This window comes from Lagopus muta, chromosome 3, assembly GCF_023343835.1.
Source record: "Lagopus muta isolate bLagMut1 chromosome 3, bLagMut1 primary, whole genome shotgun sequence".
Classification (NCBI taxonomy): Eukaryota; Metazoa; Chordata; class Aves; order Galliformes; family Phasianidae; genus Lagopus; species Lagopus muta.
This window is the reverse complement of record NC_064435.1, coordinates 91464085-91481783: the sequence shown is the minus strand read 5'-3', so window position 1 is coordinate 91481783 and position 17699 is coordinate 91464085. Positions and strand designations below refer to the sequence as shown.

At 43.8% G+C, this 17699-nt stretch overlaps 1 protein-coding gene across 3 annotated transcripts in view; it reads left to right on the top strand.

The window, feature by feature from the left end:
* The first annotated feature begins 2148 nt into the window (after positions 1 to 2148).
* The window catches only part of NFX1 (nuclear transcription factor, X-box binding 1), a 71002-nt gene continuing 55451 nt past the window's right edge, over positions 2149 to 17699 (top strand). Inside the window, exons 1-3 of one of the 3 annotated variants that reach the window (XM_048940706.1) lie at positions 2224 to 2292; positions 11812 to 11956; positions 16426 to 17469. In XM_048940706.1, coding sequence (XP_048796663.1) covers positions 11920 to 11956; positions 16426 to 17469 — 1081 coding nt within the window. In that variant the 5' untranslated portion in view covers positions 2224 to 2292; positions 11812 to 11919. Of the gene's footprint in view, positions 2293 to 2434; positions 2838 to 11811; positions 11957 to 16425; positions 17470 to 17699 lie in introns of those variants that run through there. The other 2 variants (XM_048940708.1, XM_048940709.1) reach the window with 2 other exon arrangements.

Below are 17699 nucleotides of genomic sequence, written 5' to 3'. Positions count from 1 at the left end.
GGGTTACCTACGTTACAGGTATGCTTGTGCCTAAATTGTCTGATCTTCACCATCTGGCTTGATTTCTGGTTTGAGCTGCCCTCTTGCTACAGGTTTGCTGGAAATATGGATTGTTGCCTGAACTATAATTGAATATGAGCTGTTATTGAAATTATTCTGCTTTTCTTGCTTCAGTATTGTGGAATTTGCTGACTTCTCAGCTCTCAGCTCCACAATCACAGAATGGGTTGGAAGGAACCTTAAAGATCATCTAGTTCCAACCCCACTGCCATGAGCAGGGTTGGCACCCACCAGGTCCAAATGCCTGTATGTTACATATGGAGCAATGTGTCCCTGCTGCTTCCTGACAGTCGTACAGGTCAGATGGCCAAAAGCAGCTGCTGGGAGAAGATACGAGTAATAAATGGCACAGGGAAGGAGAGAGAGATATTAAAGGAGGATGAAGTAGAAGAACATATATATATGTTTCAACCAATCAAGTAAGTTTTGATGGGAAGATCCTTGCTCCTATCCTTGCGTCGAAAGTGAGAAAAGATTAGGAAAAGATAAAAAGATGATTGTGGCCAAGAAAGAAAAGAACTAAATCTCATGCCTGTACAGAAATGCTGGACAATTATGGCAGGCTATCATGAGTGAATGGAATTTGCCCAGCGCAAAATTAAGGAAAACAACAACACAGAACTCTTTAGACAAAAAGGTGTAACCAAGGAAAATATGTGTTGACCTAGAAACTGACATTTTTGCAGCAGCACACATAGGTGCAAATTATTATAGTGCTATCCATACCACAACTGTGCTTTTTGATGGTAGCAAAGAGTGTGAATAGTGAAGTGCTGTAGTATGCATGTAAAGTGGTATTAAAAAAAAAAAAAGTAGTAGTTCTGTGAATGTATGGGCATGTCTCTATAGCAGTGAGAGAGAAGAACATGAGTCAGAGGTCTACCTCAAGTTTCTAGTCAGCAGTAGGAAAACTGCATCACCTCTGAAAGGATGCATTAACTCTGCTGCTGCCACATGCTCTTCTTTGCCAGCTTAGATGAGAAAAATACTTACATAAAGCAAAACACTTAATATTGTATTCATAATCCAAGCATGTAGTAGCATCTTCATAAGGCTGTTGCTGTAGTGGCTTGTGTGCTTCCTTTGCAGCAGTGGCAGGAATCTGGGCTGCATACCAGTGACTAGAATTTCTGCAGAAGAAGCCCACACTTTCTTTAAGAGCTTTGGAGCCATGAACTTTGATGACTAGGATGGGAAGAACTATTCTGCAGATGGAACTTTGATCAGAGAATTTCGTGATAAGGGTGCAGAGAATGGAATGCAGACTGTGCCAGTAGTGTTCTTCAGAAGCGCCATTTTTCTGAGCTGCAGTTGCTATGGTACTCTGAAGTTACTCGCTATCTGAAAAGATCGGCAGCTCTGTAAGGACTCTGTAGCTAGCTCCATTGCAGTGGGAGAAGTATAGAACTGCTCTGCAGACATACTGTAACCATGACACTGTAAACCTCTGCAGAGAGGTGTGAATCATACCACGGTTCTGTTCACATTGAACGCTGCAGTATGACAAAGCATGTAGTTCTACGGAGCAATTGTAGCTGGAGCATTACCAGGTTTGTCTGCAGCACAGACTATATTATGGAAATCCACGTGTGGGCTTTCCAACAGAAGAAGTTCCAGTACTCATTCAGGACCAGAAGCACACGTCACTACCACCTCCCTGCAGTAGTCAGGCAGGATGCAATAGACAGCCAGCTGCTACATTCCTACTTTACACTCTCCAGAAAAAACACCTCTTTTGCGCACCGAGCCCAAAGCACAGGACCATTCTGTTCTTTCCCTTCTGCTTGACCAATAGGCTCTGAAATGCGGCCGGTACAGGGAGGAGACACAGCTGTGAAGCACATTGCCGAGCAAGCAGCCGACTAACTGCTAGCGCTAGCATTGCTTTGTCGCTGTTACGGTTCCTTTCTTGCTCCCTGTCAGTCTCAAAACTCCCGACTTTCCGTTCATTACGGTGCCGGCAAACACGGACCGCCTCGCCCTGCGGACTCCGGCGAGCGCCCGGCCCGGCCCGGCCCGGCCCCGCCCTCGAACTCTCTCCCCGGCCCGCCCTTACCCCTCGCACCGCCCCTCGTGCCCGCCCTTTCAGTGCGGCTGCGCGCTCAGCTCCGCTCAGCCGAGGGGGAGTTGGCGGTGCCGGGGCGCGTGCGCGGCCGCCAGGAAGCTGGACCTTGGGTGGGGGGCGGGAGTGGGAGGAAAGCGTTGGCATGGCGGAGGCGCGGCCCAATACAGGTAAGTGTGATTATTGCGTTCGGGGTGGGGGGGGGGTCGGGGAAGGGGCCGGCGGGCTGAGCGGGACGCGGGGAGGAGGAGCACGCGTCGCTCCGCGGCAGCGTTGGCGGGCGGAGGGCAGAGCTGCGGGCTTGGCAGCCGAACGCCGGCTGTCGGGTTGTCCGGGCGGAGCAGCACCTGTTGTTACGCGCCGCCCGCACCGCACCGCAGCCTTGCGCAGCCTGCCGTACTGAAGGTGGCTGCGCTGTGCGTGTTCCGCAGGATGCTCTGGGAAAACTTTGGCCGGGAGCAACCGTGCGAGTTTCAAGTATGTGACGAGTAAACAGGACTCCAAAAAAGAAAAGAAAAAAGCCGTTTGATTTCTGGAAAACTTACTGCTTCTCAGGCCGCCATTATCCCCCCGTTGCTCCCCGTGCTTGCCGTGCTCTGCAGAGGGCGGTGCTACTGACCTGCTCCTGTTGCACGGCCATTCGTAGCACTGTGGTGTGCAGGGTGTTTCCGTGTGTAGTCTTGCACGGGTTCAAGAGATGTCTGAGGTGCTGCTGGTGAGTATTCCTGTCCCCTCCAGTGCCCTGCGGGTGACAAAGCAGAGCGAGTGCCACGTGAAGAGGGGTTAGGAACCCAACCTGGGATGGAATTGAATGCCACAAGAAGAAGAAACTGTTTTTTCGTTTGTTTGTGTCCAGTGCTGGTTTTTAAGGTGCAGGATTAGATTAACTTTTTGTTTTTACTGGATGTGGTTGCTGTGGAGGAGGAGCGACCCTTCAAGATGCCTATTCCAGCTTAGCATTTAACGACCTGTGGTGTCTTATGGGCGCTTAGTAGAAGAATTCTTATGAAATTGTGTCTTGGGTATGTAAATAGAAATAATGCATGCATGGAGACGTTCATGCTACTTACTGCTTTCATCACATCTTCTGTTTCTCTTGTGATTTGGATAGACTTCTTGGTTAATCAGTATCACTTTGGGCTCACCCGATGAGCTACCTACCTCCTCTCAGCGTTAATGAGGTTATTAAGTTTCTGTCAGGTACTGAGTGCTGGACTCAAATGGCTGGGGATGAAGAAGAAAATACAAGTCTCTGCTTTTGCAGCACTCTGAAGTTAATTCAGATTAAGCATATCATTAGTTTATATTTCAGATATTATCTTCAGTCTTTTCTGTTCTTAGCACCCGGGCAAAGAACAGGGAAAGGTAATCTGTGTTCATTTTTGATGTTTTGAAGATGGGCCTTCATGAGGGAAGTGGGATAGTCTGTGATTTGGAGTGTAGAGCCGATAGATTCAGGAAAGGGAAGGTAGTGCAGGCAGCTGTTTGCTTGTCTGTTCATCTTCCATGCTACCAGACTGAGGCAGCTCTCACTGTCAAATCCTTTATGCAGTGCTGCATATGCATTTGGAATAAAGAGCCCTTAATAGGTGCATGAAGCTAAATAGCATTGCTTTTTAAAAAAGTTAAATTAATTTGGGCAATACAGTGTTTATGCTTTAAAACATGTAAGCTGACACGGGTATTGTCAGATGGCATTAAGTTCTGGAATTTTTTCCATTTTAGAGTAATACCGTGTTATCAAGCCCAACTCTTTAGGTATTTTTGTTTGTGCTTACATGGATTAGCATACAAACTAGCTTTTGCCCTGGATTGAGTGTATGATTTTAAGACCTGAAATGTGAAAAATATTTTCAGTCACAAATTATATCATGGAAGCAGTTGAGGTCAGAGAACAGCTGTTTGGGGCCTGTTTAGATGTGTAACCTGTGTAAGACATTTTGCTAATAGTAAATGGTTATTGAGACCCAGAGGATAAGAAGAGTGTAAGAAACAAAGCAGTTGTGTGGTGATTATTTACATTTATATACCTTTCCTTTGGGGGGTTGGACTCGACAATCTCTGGAGGTCCCTTCCAGCCCCTACAATTCTGTGATTCTATTTTCCAGCCTTATGCACCTAGAAGGCATATTCCAAGTGAGAGGCTATATTATTTAATAGTCATTACAGATTTCTTCCCCATGAGTAGCTGTAGTTGCTTTTGGTTGTAGCTTAGTGCTTTTGCTTTCACAATGACAACTAGTTTTGTTTTCTCATACAGCATGGTATTAAAATAAAGGTATCAGGAGGTGCTATAAAGTGCTGAGCATACAGTGGTGGTGAACAGGAAGTGAAAGCTCATCATGCATTTCATCCTTAGGAAAAACTTATTCTTTAGTAGATACTCTTAGACTTGTGAGGTTTCATATCTTATCCCAACTTAATATTTCTCCCATTTAGTCTGGCCAAAACTTCATGTTTCATTTAAAGTGTGGATGCACTGAATTTGGACAAATACATAAAATGACAAAAACACAGCAACATGCACGAATACACTTTGGGTACCAACTGGCTGTCAGGCAGCTCGACAGAGAGGAATCTTGGGGTCCTTGGTAGACAATAAGCTGAATATGAGCCAGAAATGAAAACGTGCTGCAAAGATGACCAACAGTAACCTAAACTGCCTTAGAAAGAATGTTGCCAGCAGGTCAAGGGAAATGATCCTTTCTCTACTCAGTGCTGATGAGGCAGTATCTGGAATGCTGTATCCAGCTGTGGGCTCCCAGTACAAGGAAGATGGGGCTTACTGGAGACTCACATCCAGCACAGGGCCATGGAGCTGAAGGCATACGAACACTTTCATAAGAAGACGGTCTGACAGAGCTGGGACTGTTCAGTCTGGAGGAGAGAAGGCTTGCACAGAGGGAGTAAAGAATAGGGATTCAAATTCTTCTGAGTGTTACTGAGTGAAACGGTAAGAAGTAAGGGGTACAAATTGGCATGAAATTTTGTCTGAACACAAGAACACTTTTCACTGTGTGGGTTGTCAAACCTTAGAAGAGGTTGTAGAGAGGCTGTGAAATATTTATCCTTGGAGATACTTGAATCATGATTGAACAGTTTGAAAGGAGTGTTTGGGTTGTCGATGGTCTGGAGAATTCCTTTCCAACCTCAACCATTCAGTAATTCTGTGATAATGATATTTTGTATGTTATTCTTTTTTAAATTTCTGGTAAGAATTGTGGGAAGGGAGCATATCTCTTTATTAAGTCATAGAATGGCCTGGGTTGAAAAGGAGCTCAATGATCATCCAGTTCCAACCCCTGCTGTGTGCAGGTCACCAACCAGCAGACCAGGCTGCCCAGAGCCACATCCAGCCTGGCCTTGAATGCCTGCAGGGATGGGGCATCCACAGCTTCCTTGGGCAACCTGTGCCAGTGCCTCACCACCCTCTGGATGAAAAACTTCCTCCTCATATCCAACCTAAACCTCCCCATCTCAGTTTAAAACCATTCCCCTTGTCCTATCACCATCCACCCTCACAAACAGCCGTTCCCCCTCCTGTTTCTACGCTCCCTCCAAGCACTGGAAGGCCACCATGAGGTCTCCCACAGCCTTCTCTTCTCCAAGCTGAACAAGCCCAGTTCCCTCAGCCTTTCCTCACAGCAGAGCTGCTCCAGCCCTCTGCTCATCTTAGTGGCCCTCCCATGGACTTGTTCCAAGAGCTCTGCATCTTTCTTGTGCTGGGGGCGCCAGGCCTGGACACAGTGCTGCAGATGGGGCCTCACAAGAGCTGAGCAGAGGGGGATGATCACCTCCCTGTCCCTGCTGGCCACCTATCACGATTGGAATGAACAGTGAGTTTTGGACAGGCAGATCATTTTGCATGAAAATAGATTGCACTTCTTGATTCTTCAAGCCTGAAACAATCTGACTGCTATTAAAGAAGAAATCCAACCTTCTGTCAATTTGCACATTCTCTGTAATTATAGCATGCAGTAGGTGAATAGTGTTACATAAAATGTCCAGAGAAGACAGAAAATATTAAGGTGGTTGTTCTGGGGGCGTTAAACCTTTTCCTCACAAATTGGGAAGCCTCAGAATTTCTATGTGCTGTTCGTGGTGGCTTTTTTGTTGTTGTTTCTTTTCCTGCTACAGTGTAACACAGGTGCTATAAAATCTGCATGGAGTGTTTTCTTTATAGAGTATGCATTGAATTCAGCTGATCAGACCATTTTGTATCAGGATACGTGGAGATCTGACACGAGTAAATTAATGTATGCACACTCTGTACTGTCACTGTCTCCAGAAATAATTATTCTTTCAGAATTCTAATTGTTTTGATTTCTGGACAGGTACGTTCGGTTTACTGGGACTTGTAGAAGTGAGAATATAAGCAGAATTTGAAATGATTAGTGATTGCTCAGTTGTCTGCTAAATTATCTTCAAGGCTGTTTGTTTCCACTTGTAGATAGTTCTGGTACATTTGACTGCAGTTGAGGAAGATGGAGTTCAACTGATACAATAATAAGTGATTATGGAAGAAATATGTTTTGCCGGAAACCTATACATGTGAGCTCAAAGTTAGTAAGCAGAGTGTTCTAGTTATGTGCTAACATATCTAAGTGTTGGATGGATCTTTGAGAATTTCTACTTCTATCATATTCTGTGTCTTTAGATTTAATTTGGTATTCAGTAACTACATACCAGTCAGCCTCACCTCCATCCCTAGAAAGGTGATGGAGCAACTTATCCTTGGCACTGTCTCTAGGCATATAAAGGATAAGAGGGTTCCTAGGGACAGTCGGCATGGCTTCACCAAGGGGAAATCATGCTTAACTGACCTGATAGCCTTTTATGAAGAAATAACCAGGTGGATAGATGGCAGTAAAGCAGTGGATGTGGTCTATCTTGACTTCAGTAAAGCATTTGATATTGTCTCCCACAGCGCTCTCACAACTAAACTGAGGTAATGCGGTCTGGATGATTGGGTAGTGAGATGGATTGTGAACTGGCTGAGGAAAGAAGCCAGAGAGCTGTGGTCAATGGGACAGAGTCTAGTTGGAGGCCTGTGTTGAGTGTAGTCCTCCAAGGGTTGGTAGAGGGACTGGTGCAGTGCAATATATTCATCAGCATATATTCATTGGCTGAAGGAATAGAGTGCACAGTCAGCAAGTTTGCTGATGACACAGAACTGGGAGGAGTTGCTGACATGCCAGAAGGTTGTGCTGCCATCCAGCAAGACCTAGACAGGCTGGTGAGCTGGGCAGGGAGAAACGTTATGTTTCATTACAAGGGCAAGTGTAGAGTTTTGCATCTGGGCAAGAACAAGTCCAGGTACCAGTACAGGTTGGGGACTGACCTGCTGGATGCAGCACAGGGGAAAGGGACCTGGGGGTCCTGTGGACAGCAGGATGACCACGAGCCAGCACTGTGCCCTTGTGGCCAAGAAGGCCAATGTGACCGGGGTGTATTAGAAGGGGTGTGGTTAGTAGGTCCAGAGAGGTCCTCCTCCCCTCTACTGTGCCCTGGTGAGAGCATATCAGGAGTACTGTGTCAGTTCAAGGACAGGGAACTGCTGGAGAGAGCCCAGCACAGAGCCACAAAGATTAAGGGTGTGGAGCAGCTCCCTTACGAGAGGCTGAGGGAGCTGGGTCTCTAGTTTGGAGGAGAATGAGGGGTGTCCTCGTTAATGTTTGTAAGTATGTAAAGGTGAGTGTCACAGAATCACCCGGGTTGGAAGGGACCCCAAGGATCATGTAGTTCCAACCCCCCTGCCTAGCAGGGCCACCAAACATACACATTCAGATCAGGTTGCCCAGGACCCCGTCCAACCTGGCCTTAAACACGTCCAAGGACGGGGCATCCACAACCTCCCTGGGCAGCCCGTTCCAGGGCCTAACCACTCTCCTAGTAAAGAACTTCCCCCTAACATCTAACCTAAATCTTCCCTCCTTCAACTTAAAACCATTTCCCCTAGTCCTGCTGTTGTCAGCCCTTTTGAAGAGTTTACTCCCCTCCTGGGTGTAGGTTCCCTTCAGGTATTGATAGGCTGCAATGAGGTCACCCCGCAGCCTTCTCTTCTCCAGGCTGAACAAGCCCAACTCCCTCAGCCTGTCCTCATAGGGGAGGTGCTCCAGCCCCCTGATCATCTTAGTCGCCCTCCTCTGGACCCTTTCCAAAATCTCAATGTCTTTCTTGTACTGAGGGCTCCACACCTGGACACAGTACTCCAGGTGGGGCCTCACAAGAGCCGAGTGTCAGGAGGATGGAGCCAGGCTCTTCTCAGTGACGTCCAGTGATGGGACAAGGGGCAGTAGGTGCAAGCTGGAACACAGCAGGTTCCACAAAAATATGGGAAAGCCTTCATGGTGAGGATAACAGAACACTGGACCAGGCTGCCCAGAGAGCTTGTGGGGTCTCCTTCTCTGGAGGCATTCAAAACCCACCTGGACACATTCTTGTGTGACCTAACCTAGGTGTTCCTGCTCTGGCAGGGATTATTGGACTAGATGATCTTTTGAGGTACCTTCCGATCCCGATGTTCTGTGATTCTGTGATGTTTCCTTTGCTCATCTCAAAATTTTCAGGATCTTAATGGATGACAGTACAAACAGATGAATAGCTTCCTACTGCTAGTAATACAGCTTTACCCCAGACCCTGACGTCCTTTTTTATTTTACCTCTGCCGTGTCCTTTGTGGAGCCTCTATAAGCCAAATCCACAGGCAGTGACCTGATGGCACAGGAAGAGTCTTAAGCTCACGTAGCTTATAAATTACGAGTGCTTGTTTAGTCAGAAGTCAGAAAGACTGGTACTAATCAGGGTAGTATGTTTAGTATCGATTTCGTGATTATCTGAAACTTCAGAAGGAAAAATCTAGTTTTGTTGTGTTTTTTTTTGTTGTTGTTTTGTTTCCCCATCCAGGAGGTACAACTGAATTCAGGAAGAGACGTACCACCTCTGACACCTAGAAGTCTACATGGTGGACTCTTTTAGCCAGTAGATTATTTTTTTTGGACAGGGCTTTATAATTCTGCATTCATAATCATCTACTTAATACAGCATCTGCAGGATGCATTAAAGCACCTTGTGTAATGTTTCTTCAGTTTACTTTAGCTTGCTGAAAGTATGGAACTTCGATTATTTTGTGGAAATACAGGCTGTAATTTAGCTCTGAGTGTTTCTTTTTTTCATGGGACTTTTGTGTACGTACATATAGGTATACCAGAGGATATCTGAGTCATTGTTAGTTATTGATTATTGTACATGTGTATGTATTCTGCTGTTTCTGGTCATGGCAGAGAGAGATCAGTTGTATTTGATTTTTATTTGAATTTACCACTTGTATGCAATTTTTTGAAGAATGTAAAAGCTGGCAGTAAGAATAAGATTTCTATTCATGGGTAACATAAAATATCTTAATGAATTATTCATATTTTTGGAGGTGCGTTTAAATATCTGGTTCCTGGCTTCCCATCTGTTTCTTCAAACTTATATATTATTTGGGAGGTGCTTTTAAAAGCCCCCACACTGTAAAGGAGTGTTTGCTAATGTTTAGACATAATGTCCTGTGTCTGTGCTCATTGCCTCTTGCTCTCTCTCTGAACACCGCTTAATAGACCTTATCTCTGTCCTTGTTACACCCTTGCTTCAGAGCTACACCGATGAGATCTAACCTCAGCTAAAGTGTCCCAGCTCTCTCAGCCTTGATTCAAAGGGGGGGATATTCCAGACATCAATCATCTTCATGGTCTTTGGTTAGACTCTCTGATATGTCCACGTCCCTTTTCTGCTAGGGAGTCCAGAACTGAAAGCAGTATTCCAAGTGTGGCCTAATCATAGCGAAGTAAAAGGTAAGGATCACTGCTGTCCACCTGGTAGAATTTACCTGCTACAGCCCAGAATACTCTTAGATTTCATAGGGGCAGATGCACATTGCTGACTCATGCCCAACTTGGCATCCATCAGGATCCCCAAGTCTCTTTCTGCAAAGCTGCTTTCCTGCTGGGTGGCACTTTGTATGACTTTGTGCCTGGGGTTGTTCCCTTCAGAGGTGTGAAATTTTTTGCTTCCCCTTGTGAAATTACATGAAGTTTCTGTCGGCCATTTCTTCAGCCTGTTGAGGTCCCTCTGGGTAACAGCATGACCCTGTAGCATATCAGCCATTGTTCCCAGTTCTGTGTCACCTGCTCCATCATCTAGGATCTGGACTGGACCCAATCCTGACCCCTGGGGTACGTTCCTAGTTGGTGGCCTCCACTTCGACTCTGTGCCACTGATCACCACTCTGCTATTGGTGTGCTTTCCATTGCATTATAGCGTTACGACCTGTAGTTTTTTGTCCGTCTTCTTGAGGATGATAGTGATGTTTGCTTTCCCTCTAGTCTCCAGGCACTTCTCCAAATCACCACGATCAATCAAGAATTATTGAGAGTGGCTTCACAGTGACATCAGGCAGCTCATTCAGCACTTGTGTGTGCATTCAGTCAGGGCCCATGGAAGTATATATTTTGCTTACTTAAGTATTCCCTGCTGTATTTTGCTTCCCTCGAGCATGGGTTCCTTGCTGCAGTTTTTCCTTCTTGTCTGGAGGAGCAGGGATTCCAGAAGGCAAGTCTTTGTAGTAAAGACTGAGGCAAAGGCTTTCAGTACCTCAGCCTTTTTTCTGTCCTGTGTAATAGGTCTTCATCTTCCCCTGTTGTTCAGAGGTAGGTACGCATTTTCCCTAGCCTTCCTTTTATCACCTGTAGTAGTTATGAAAGCCCTTGTTGTTGTCTTCGACATTTCTGATAGATTTGTTTGCACTTTGAGCTTTAGGTTTCCTAACTTCAACCCTGGATGTTTGGACAGTTTCTCTGTGCTCCTCCCAAGGTTTCCTGTCCTCACTTCCATCCTCCTCATGCTTCCTTTCTGTGGGCTCCTTGTACATCTATGCAATCCGCCTGACGTTTCTGCCAAACATACTGCTCATCAGGATGGACCAATCCTGAACTTAGAGGACCTGATTCCTGAACGGTCTCTGAGCTTTCTTGGGCTCCTCTTCTTTTCAGGGCATTATTCCATAGGATTCTTCCAAGCAGATCCTTGAAGAAGTTGAAGTCTGCCCTCCTGAAATCCAGAGACACGGTTTTGCTTTTTACCCTCCTTCCTATCTTCAGGTTCACTGCAGTCAAAACTGCCTTTGGCCTTCCCATCGCTAAGAAGATCCTTTGAGTTGAGGATGTGGCTCACAATTGATCCTGACTGGATTTCTAAAATAGGTCTCATTGCTTGGAGCATAAAAAATGACAAAAGAAGACCTCTCTATTAGAAGAATGGTTAATTTTTTTGTGTCAGTACGTGGCTATACAATTTTTTGCTTGCCTGGGCTGCACTGAGTGTGCAGGAATTGTCTTAGCTGCATATAAAATATGTAATATAGTTAATGTATGTGTGTCAGGGACCTAAAGGTTCCTGACTGAAGAATGATCCTGAGATGGAACTAAGTATTCTGACAGTTTTAAGGGAAGTGATATTTTCAGCTACAGCCATTTATCTTGTTTTGTGGGCAGCTGACCTTGCTAGTTTATCCTGCTTTGCAAGAACTTGTTTGCAAGCAGGTGTTCCACTTGCGCTCTGTATCATGTGTTGGCCATGTGGGTGCAGCGTGCAAGTTGGGGAAAAAACAGACAAACAAACAAAAAAAAAACCAAAACAAAACTCTGCAGATCCTGGAGAGGATAAACCAGGAGGGGAGCTGTGGTGATCGAGTGAGGAAAAGTGCGCTTTGAAGCAGGGATGCCCTGCTGACACTACATATTGAATCCACTGTTGACATGTTCCTTCTCCTACCGGTGTTTTGTCTCTCTCAAGGTAAGTAATAGCGTGCTTGCTTAGGGAGCTTCTGTTTTAGCTTACTAGGGTTCATACTGCACTTGCTTAAAAGTTTCTGCTTGCCACTTCCTGGGATTATCTAAAGTGAATGCCTGTGTGTGTGTGACAAGTAAAACTTGTAACCCTCTGTGCTGCCTTGTGTGTGTGCTTGCTTGCCTCCACTCCTGAGACATCTGAGCATACCCTGAAATACATATCTAAGTATCAATTTTTTTTAATGTATTTTTATGTAAACATTACAGAATTGCAGAATCTCCAAGGTTGGAAAAGACCTAGAAGATCACCCAGTCCAACCATCCACTCATCACCAATAGCTCTCACTAAACCATGTCCCTCAACACAACGTCCAAACGTTCCTTGAACACCTCCAGGGTCGGTGACTCCACAGCTCCCTGTGCAGCCCATTCCAGTGCCTGACCACTCTTTCAGACAAGTATTATTTCCTAACATCCAGCCTGAATCTCCCCTGGTGCAGCTTGAAACCATTCCCTCCAGTCCTATCACCAGTTACACGAGAGAAGAGGCTGACTCCCAGCTCTACTACAACCTCCCTTCAGGTAGTTATAAAGAGCAATAAGGTTTCCCCTGAGCCTCCTCTTCTCCAGGCTGAACATTCCCAGCTCCTTCAGCCTCTCCTCATATGGCCTGTGCTCCAGACCCCTCACCAGCTTTGTTGCCCTCCTTTGAACCTGCTCCAGGGCCTCGATGTCTTTCTTGCAGTGAGGGGCCCAAAACTGGACACAGTACTCAAGGTACTCACCAGAGCAGTGAAAACATAAAACAAGTGGAGGTTTTGACCTGTTTCTGTGAAAACAGTGCATCAGTCTGGTTCAGTGGAAGTGGTTGCAGTTCTTTAGTGAATTCTCAAATGTGTTCATTATGGGTTTTTGATGACATTTTACTTGTCCTGTGCTTCATCCTTAAGAACAAATATTTTTACTACCAAAAAAGAGATGGCATGAATAAGGCACAATTGTTAAGTGAGAGCCTTGCAGTATCTAAAGGGGAGCTACAGGAAAGAAGGCAGGCTCTTTAGTAAGGTCTGTAGTGATAGAACAAGGGGAGCTGGCTTCAAGCTCAGGGTGGGTAGATTTAGATTAGATACAAGCAAGAAATCTTCTACAGTGAGAGTGGTGAAGCATTGGAACAGGTGCCCCATCCCTGTAGACTTTCAAGGTGAGGCTGGATAAGGCCCTGGGCAACCTGTTCATTGCAGGGGAGTTGGACTAGATGGCCTTCACAGGTCCCTTCCAACTCTAGGGATTCTGTGATGTTTTTCTCTGTTAAGATAGGTCTTACAGAATGACTGGGTGTTTCTTTCAGTTGAATGTCTGACTGGAATTCTATACGTTCCATGTGAAAATTTATGGATAATGTATTTATATAATGTGAAAATATATATGAAGTAATGATGATAAATATATGAAAAAATTGATGATTTTTTAATGGTCTTGAAACGTATTCTCAAATTCCTGTATCAAAATAAAAAGTAAAAAAGCATGTTTTTTACTGTTTGCAGGATTGTGTTTAGCCAGCACATCAAAATGCATGAAGTTATTTGTCTTAACTTTAGCCTGCCATAGTTTAAGTTTTGATTCAAATGTTATGATTTGAAACATAGCACAGGTGATTTTCACCTTGAAACACATATTGAATAAGTAAGTGGTCAAATCTACCAAACATGAAGAATGACTCACAGATTTAGTGTCTTTAAGTTCTGGCACAAATTTTCCATTTGATTCCGTAAGTGACTTGATTTCATTTCACAAATCACAATCATTTTAGCCTTTTACTTTACCTTAACTACCTTCTTTCAGAAAAGTAAATGATGTTCCCATAATCAGCATCCATACTTCTTTAGAACTGCTGGAATTGATAATGATTTAATCCTTTGGACTTGATGAAATTCACGGATTTAATGATCATTGGTTTGACATTACCCATTTTTAAAGCATTCGCACATAAGATTTCATGTTGTGTGACACAGTTTTATTTCATCAAATGTTAGTGACTGGTGGCAATTACATTGTCTTCTAACTTTATAATTTCCTCCTTTTTTTATCAGCCATCACAAGGGCACTGTGAGTAGCGCTACCAGATACTTTGTAAAGGGTTAAAGAAAATTGCTCTAGTGCACTTTTTACTGCTTCTTACAGATCACCAGGTTTATTTGTGTCTTTTAATGGTACCAAAGGAACTATTTCTTTAGTGAAATATATTAAGCAATAATAACTAAAAAAAAAAATAAAAATGGCCAGGTGAACTGTATCTGTAGCATCAGTACTTTCATCCAGCACCAAGGCATAACATTTGAAATTAGGCAGCTTTACCCTCCAAATTTCTTTTGATAGGTTCTTCTATTTCTTCTGGCTACATGTCTGCTGAGACATGATCTTAGAAAAATCCATTGCCTTTATCAGGACGCACATATACCATACTTTCCATACATTGTTTAATAAGCTTCTTTATCATCAGTAAATAGTTTTGATTTTTCTTTTTCAATCTGATTTACTACCCTGTAACTAACTTTTATATCAGAGTTCGTTGGAGTTTTAACTTTTTAAAGACGGTTTTGTTGAGATGACAGACTTTTTTTCAGTTCCACTATTCTGTCTTCATGAAGCATTCCTTGATATTATTGCATTTGACAGCATGTTTCTGTATGTATCTTTTAAAATAGTGATATTTGAAAACTGATACTATTTCCTTAGACGTTAAGTGCAGTGCCATATTACTTGTGACGAAAGTACTCATCTGTCCATATTTTGTTGAATGCTCTTCCTTCATCTTCCTTCTGCTTTTGAGATACCATTGGGCAGGTTGAAATACTAGTATTGGCCATCAGCTTTTTACTCATCAAGCAGCACAAGCACATGCCTCATTGAATGCATATGGGTTTCAGTGCAGCAGAACGCGAGAGAAGGCGCAAGAAGTGTCAGCGCTGCAGTGCACCTTCCCTGTGTTCTTGTTTCAGCCCAGAGAGTGCCAGTCACATGTTGATGTTTGATTGTTGGTGGGTGCGTGGGCAGGGCTGGGCAGGCCCACTCCCTGTGGAAGACAGACAGCCTGGATTGCACTGGGCAGGCTGCGTGGTGAGCTGTGCTAGATTGCGTGCAGCCTGCGGGTTGGACATGCTTGTCATAATAGAAAAACAGAATGTCTTCTGTAATCATTGTACTGTTTAGTATGTTTGTTTACAGATGAGTATAATCGGGGTTCATGCAAATCTATTGTTACTCTTGAGATGATGGGTTTTTATTTATATTTCAAATTCTTTGTAATATTAAAATTTGAAATTGTATGCAAAAGACTTTTTTTTTCTTATGGTGTGTGCACATACGTAATCGTGATAGCGGTGACTTATGCCTGTGTTAAACTGACTGGCACTGTACTATATGCTTACATACTGTGCTGCTTCAGTTGTTTTTCTATTATTTCTTTTTTCTTTCCTGTAGAATCATAGGATCACCAAGGTTGGAAAAGATCTCCGTGTCATCTAATCCAATCTACCACATTTCACTAATATTTCCCCACCAAACCACGTCCCTTAGCACAAAATCTATGCGTTTCTAGATCTCCTCTAGGGATGGTGACTCAACTCACTGGGCAGTCCATTCCTGTGCCTAAACACTCTTTTGGAGAAGAAATTTTTCTTGACGTCCAACCTCAGTCTTTTCTAGCACAACTTGAGGCCATTCCCTTTAGCCCTATCCCTGGTTGCACAGGAGAAGTGATTGACTTCTACCTTGCCACAACCTCCTTTCAGGTAGTTGTAGAGAGGTATGAGTCCAGATCCCTCGGTAGGGCCTTCCTATCACTAGGCAGATCAACGCCTCCTCCCAGCATGTGTCATCCGCACACTTACTGAGGGTGCACTGAATGTTCTCATTCAGGTCATTAATAAAGATATTGAACAGGACCAGTCTGTGGGGAGCCCCACTTGTGACCAGTCACCATCTCAATTTAACTCCATCCACCACCATTCTCTGGTCCTGGCCATCCAGCCAGTTCTTTATGCAGCAAAGAGTGTACCCGTCCAAGCCATGGGCTTCCAGCTTTGCTAGGCTTGTCTTAATTCAGATGGGGACAGCCTGCTTCTGTGTCCTTAAGACTTCCTTCTTGAGGGGTTTCCAGTCTTCCTGGATCCCTTAAACCATCAGGACTGAATCCTCTGATTCAATATCTGCTTTCAGGAGGTCCAAGGTAGAATTATACCGATCTCCTTCCCAACTTTACCATTAGTCAAGAACTCCACCATTTTGTAGGTCATCGCCATCTTTGTTTAAAAAAGGCAAGAGAATCTGTGTATCTCAGCTCTAGTTTCTAGAATTGATTTGTAATTTTTCTGTCTAGCATGGAATTGTTCAGGCCTTTGCCTGTATGGTAATCTTATTTTTAAGGGATGTTTATTTTTTAAATCTTTTGTCTTTATTATTTGTACTTTTTAGGTGCATTGAATCTGAATCCTGATGCTGATGATTCCATTTCAGGAGAAAGACTATCTACAGATATAAATTGGATGAAGAAAGATAGGAAAGAATGTAGTAGGAATCAAAATAGAAGAAGTTTATTATGTCCTACTCTATCTGAAAAAGTTACAGATTATGGAAGCTCTTCCACAAAGCATTATGACGTTTATAATCCAGAAAGTCGGTATGGGAATTCTGAAGATTTTCACCAATATTTTGGTACCAGAAGTTCAAAGAATCGTAGTTTTCAAAATCAGAGGTGGCACAGATCAAGGAATGATACCACATGTACTAAAAGTAAGGTAAGACAAAGTACTGCAGAGGCTGCTGCTTGTCCTGGAATTTCAGATGCTGCAAAGCTACCTGGAAGAAGAGCACCTATTAAAGGATACAATGAATTTATCTCCTCAGAGAGTGACAGGGAAGTAGCTAATGCAGATAGCCGAGGAGCAAAGCCAAAGAAGTCACACCTGGTACATGCACCTGGAAGAGGTTTCAGGGAGAAGGGAAAGCAAGTGCATGAGCGAGAGAAGAGAATGAGCTCTAAACAGAAAGTAGAGCTTTTTGAAAATACTCCATCTTTGGATTTGACTCAGTCGGACTCTTCAGAATCTTCTGCTGGGAAGGCATTCAGTGAGGCACCAATTGGTAGTGGGGATGAGCAGAAAGGCTACAATTATGTAAACAAAAGATATCCCCGGAAGCCTATGTGGAATAAACCCCCGATGGAGAAAGAGTATCAGAAGAGACACGATTCTCACCATAGCAAAAATACAAAAGCGAGTAAGAAGTCTTCTCTTGCATGTACTGCAAAAGATAAAAATGAGAGGAAGAAAGAATTCTCTGACCACAAAAATGATGAAAACGTGACCAGTGAGATCAGAAATGAATTGCTCGAGTCTGCCAGATGTAATGGAAGAAAGTTCTTGCTGAAGGGGGATCAAGCACCTTCCCTTAATTTCAGCTGGACCCAGTACTGGAAAAAACAAAGTGATATACCAAAAAACAAAGAAACTCATACAGGTAACCTTTATAAATCATCTTGTACTCAGGTATTAAAGATTCAATCTTAAGTAATTTATTCTGCCTTCAAATTTGACTAGTTGATGTTGCTTGTCATTTCATGTGAGTGTAGTATCAATTTCTTGGGGTAAATGTGGGGCTTCTGTGTAGGCAGGTGGTTTGTAAATTTTGTAGAAAAGAACATGTATGTTTTTAAATATTTTTCTTCTACCAGAATGCAAGTGATGCCT